General features: G+C 44.9%; 1 protein-coding gene across 1 annotated transcript in view; it reads left to right on the forward strand.

Moving 5' to 3' along the window:
* Positions 1 to 1,697, forward strand: part of LOC111645427 (protein-lysine 6-oxidase-like) — a 4,157-nt gene extending 2,460 nt beyond the window's left edge. The window contains exons 2-5 of the mRNA XM_023394642.2: positions 33 to 141; positions 665 to 796; positions 866 to 1,022; positions 1,578 to 1,697. Of these exons, the coding sequence (XP_023250410.1) occupies positions 33 to 141; positions 665 to 796; positions 866 to 1,022; positions 1,578 to 1,682 (503 nt within the window). The 3' untranslated portion in view covers positions 1,683 to 1,697. The remainder of the gene's footprint in view (positions 1 to 32; positions 142 to 664; positions 797 to 865; positions 1,023 to 1,577) is intronic.

Raw genomic sequence — 1,697 nt, forward strand, 5'->3', positions numbered from 1 at the left:
CCCCCCCCCCCCCCACTGTGTCCTCGTTGCAGGTCTCCCTGATCTGGTTCCTGACCCGTACTACATCCAGATCGCCACCTACGTCCAGAGGCTGCCCATGTACAACCTGCGCTGTGCTGCAGAGGAGAACTGCCTCGCCTCGTAAGACGACACACTGACACCTGCAGCTTGTAGCCCCGCCCACTTCTATCAGACGCTTTTTCATTTCAGAGAAGTTACATATTGACAGAAATCAGCTTTAACTTCTCTCCAGTGACTCGGGAGAGAAGCTGTTGATGTGAAACAGCAGATGATCTGTTTTGCAGAAACAAAATATTCAATGTTCAATACTCTCATCTCACGCTCTCCACATTCTTCTGTCTCTGTGAATATCCAGTATCATGACGGACACCTGATCAATCTGATCAATCTGTGAGGTCACCGTCCGTCAGACCAGCGTGACCCCGTCTTTGAGTCTGAAACTGACACTTTCTGTGAACTTGTCTCCAAGTGTCTTTACATTAGAAGCACATGTTCAATCACAACACGTGTAGGAAAATATCATGCAGGGTCAAAGCGTGCTGCGTTCACATACACTGCTGGGAACTCTGTAAGTTTGTGCTTTGCTTAAAATATGAATATTAAACGTTCTAACTCTGACCTCCGGTTGTTTGTTCTCCTCCAGTTCCTCTGCTCATTCTCAGGATTATGACACCAGGGTTCTGCTGAGGTTCCCTCAGAGGGTGAAGAACCAGGGAACGGCCGACTTCCTGCCCAGCAAACCCCGATACGCCTGGGAGTGGCACAGCTGTCACAAGTAGGTAGCGAGTTAAAGCTAACGTTAGCATGTTAGCACCGATGACCTGACCTCGCCGCTCTCTCTCAGTCACTTCCACAGCATGGACGAGTTCAGCCTGTACGAGCTGCTGGACGCCCGGACCCAGAGCCAGGTCGCCGAGGGTCACAAGGCCAGCTTCTGTCTGGAGGACACTTCCTGTGACCCGGGATACTACCGCCGCTTCGCCTGCACCTCACACACTCAGGTACCAACACACACCACCGTCTACGCCACATGTGACCTGAAGCAGAGCGATTACCGGACAGCAACGAGAACAGACGCCGTTTATAGATTAATCTGTACATGTAACACTTGATATGAGGAACAAACAAGGGAGCAAGGAAAGGAGCCGAAAACAAGGATGGAAGGAAGTAGGATAGAGGACAGTGAGGAAGGACAGACAGAAAGGAATAAAACACGTTTCCATATCCTTGTGTTTTGTATCAAATATAATATGATATAATAATATTATCACAACATAAATATCAAGGATACGTCTTTTATTATATCGTATTTAATATTATTGTTGATATTTGCATATTATTGTATAATCATTAATCAACCATCTGTCAATGTTAAAATAAAGGTTTGTGATCTGTCCGGACAATTACATTTAAATTTGATATTTAAGTTATGAGAAAATGTAGTTATGTATTTCTACATTTATTACTGTATAAAATATTATTAACTATTTAATAATTTCAAGTAAATGTGTCTTGTAAAGAGATAAAAAATTGTGTGTGTGTGTGTGTGTGTGCAGGGTTTGAGTCCTGGTTGCTATGACACCTACAACGCCGACATTGACTGTCAGTGGATCGACATCACCGACGTCTCACCTGGAAAATACATCCTCAAGGTTCAGTAATGAGACGACTTCCTG

This window comes from Seriola lalandi, unplaced genomic scaffold, assembly GCF_002814215.2.
Source record: "Seriola lalandi dorsalis isolate HSWRI2012SDOR001 ecotype SW California unplaced genomic scaffold, Sedor1 jcf7180002054951, whole genome shotgun sequence".
Taxonomy (NCBI): Eukaryota; Metazoa; Chordata; class Actinopteri; order Carangiformes; family Carangidae; genus Seriola; species Seriola lalandi.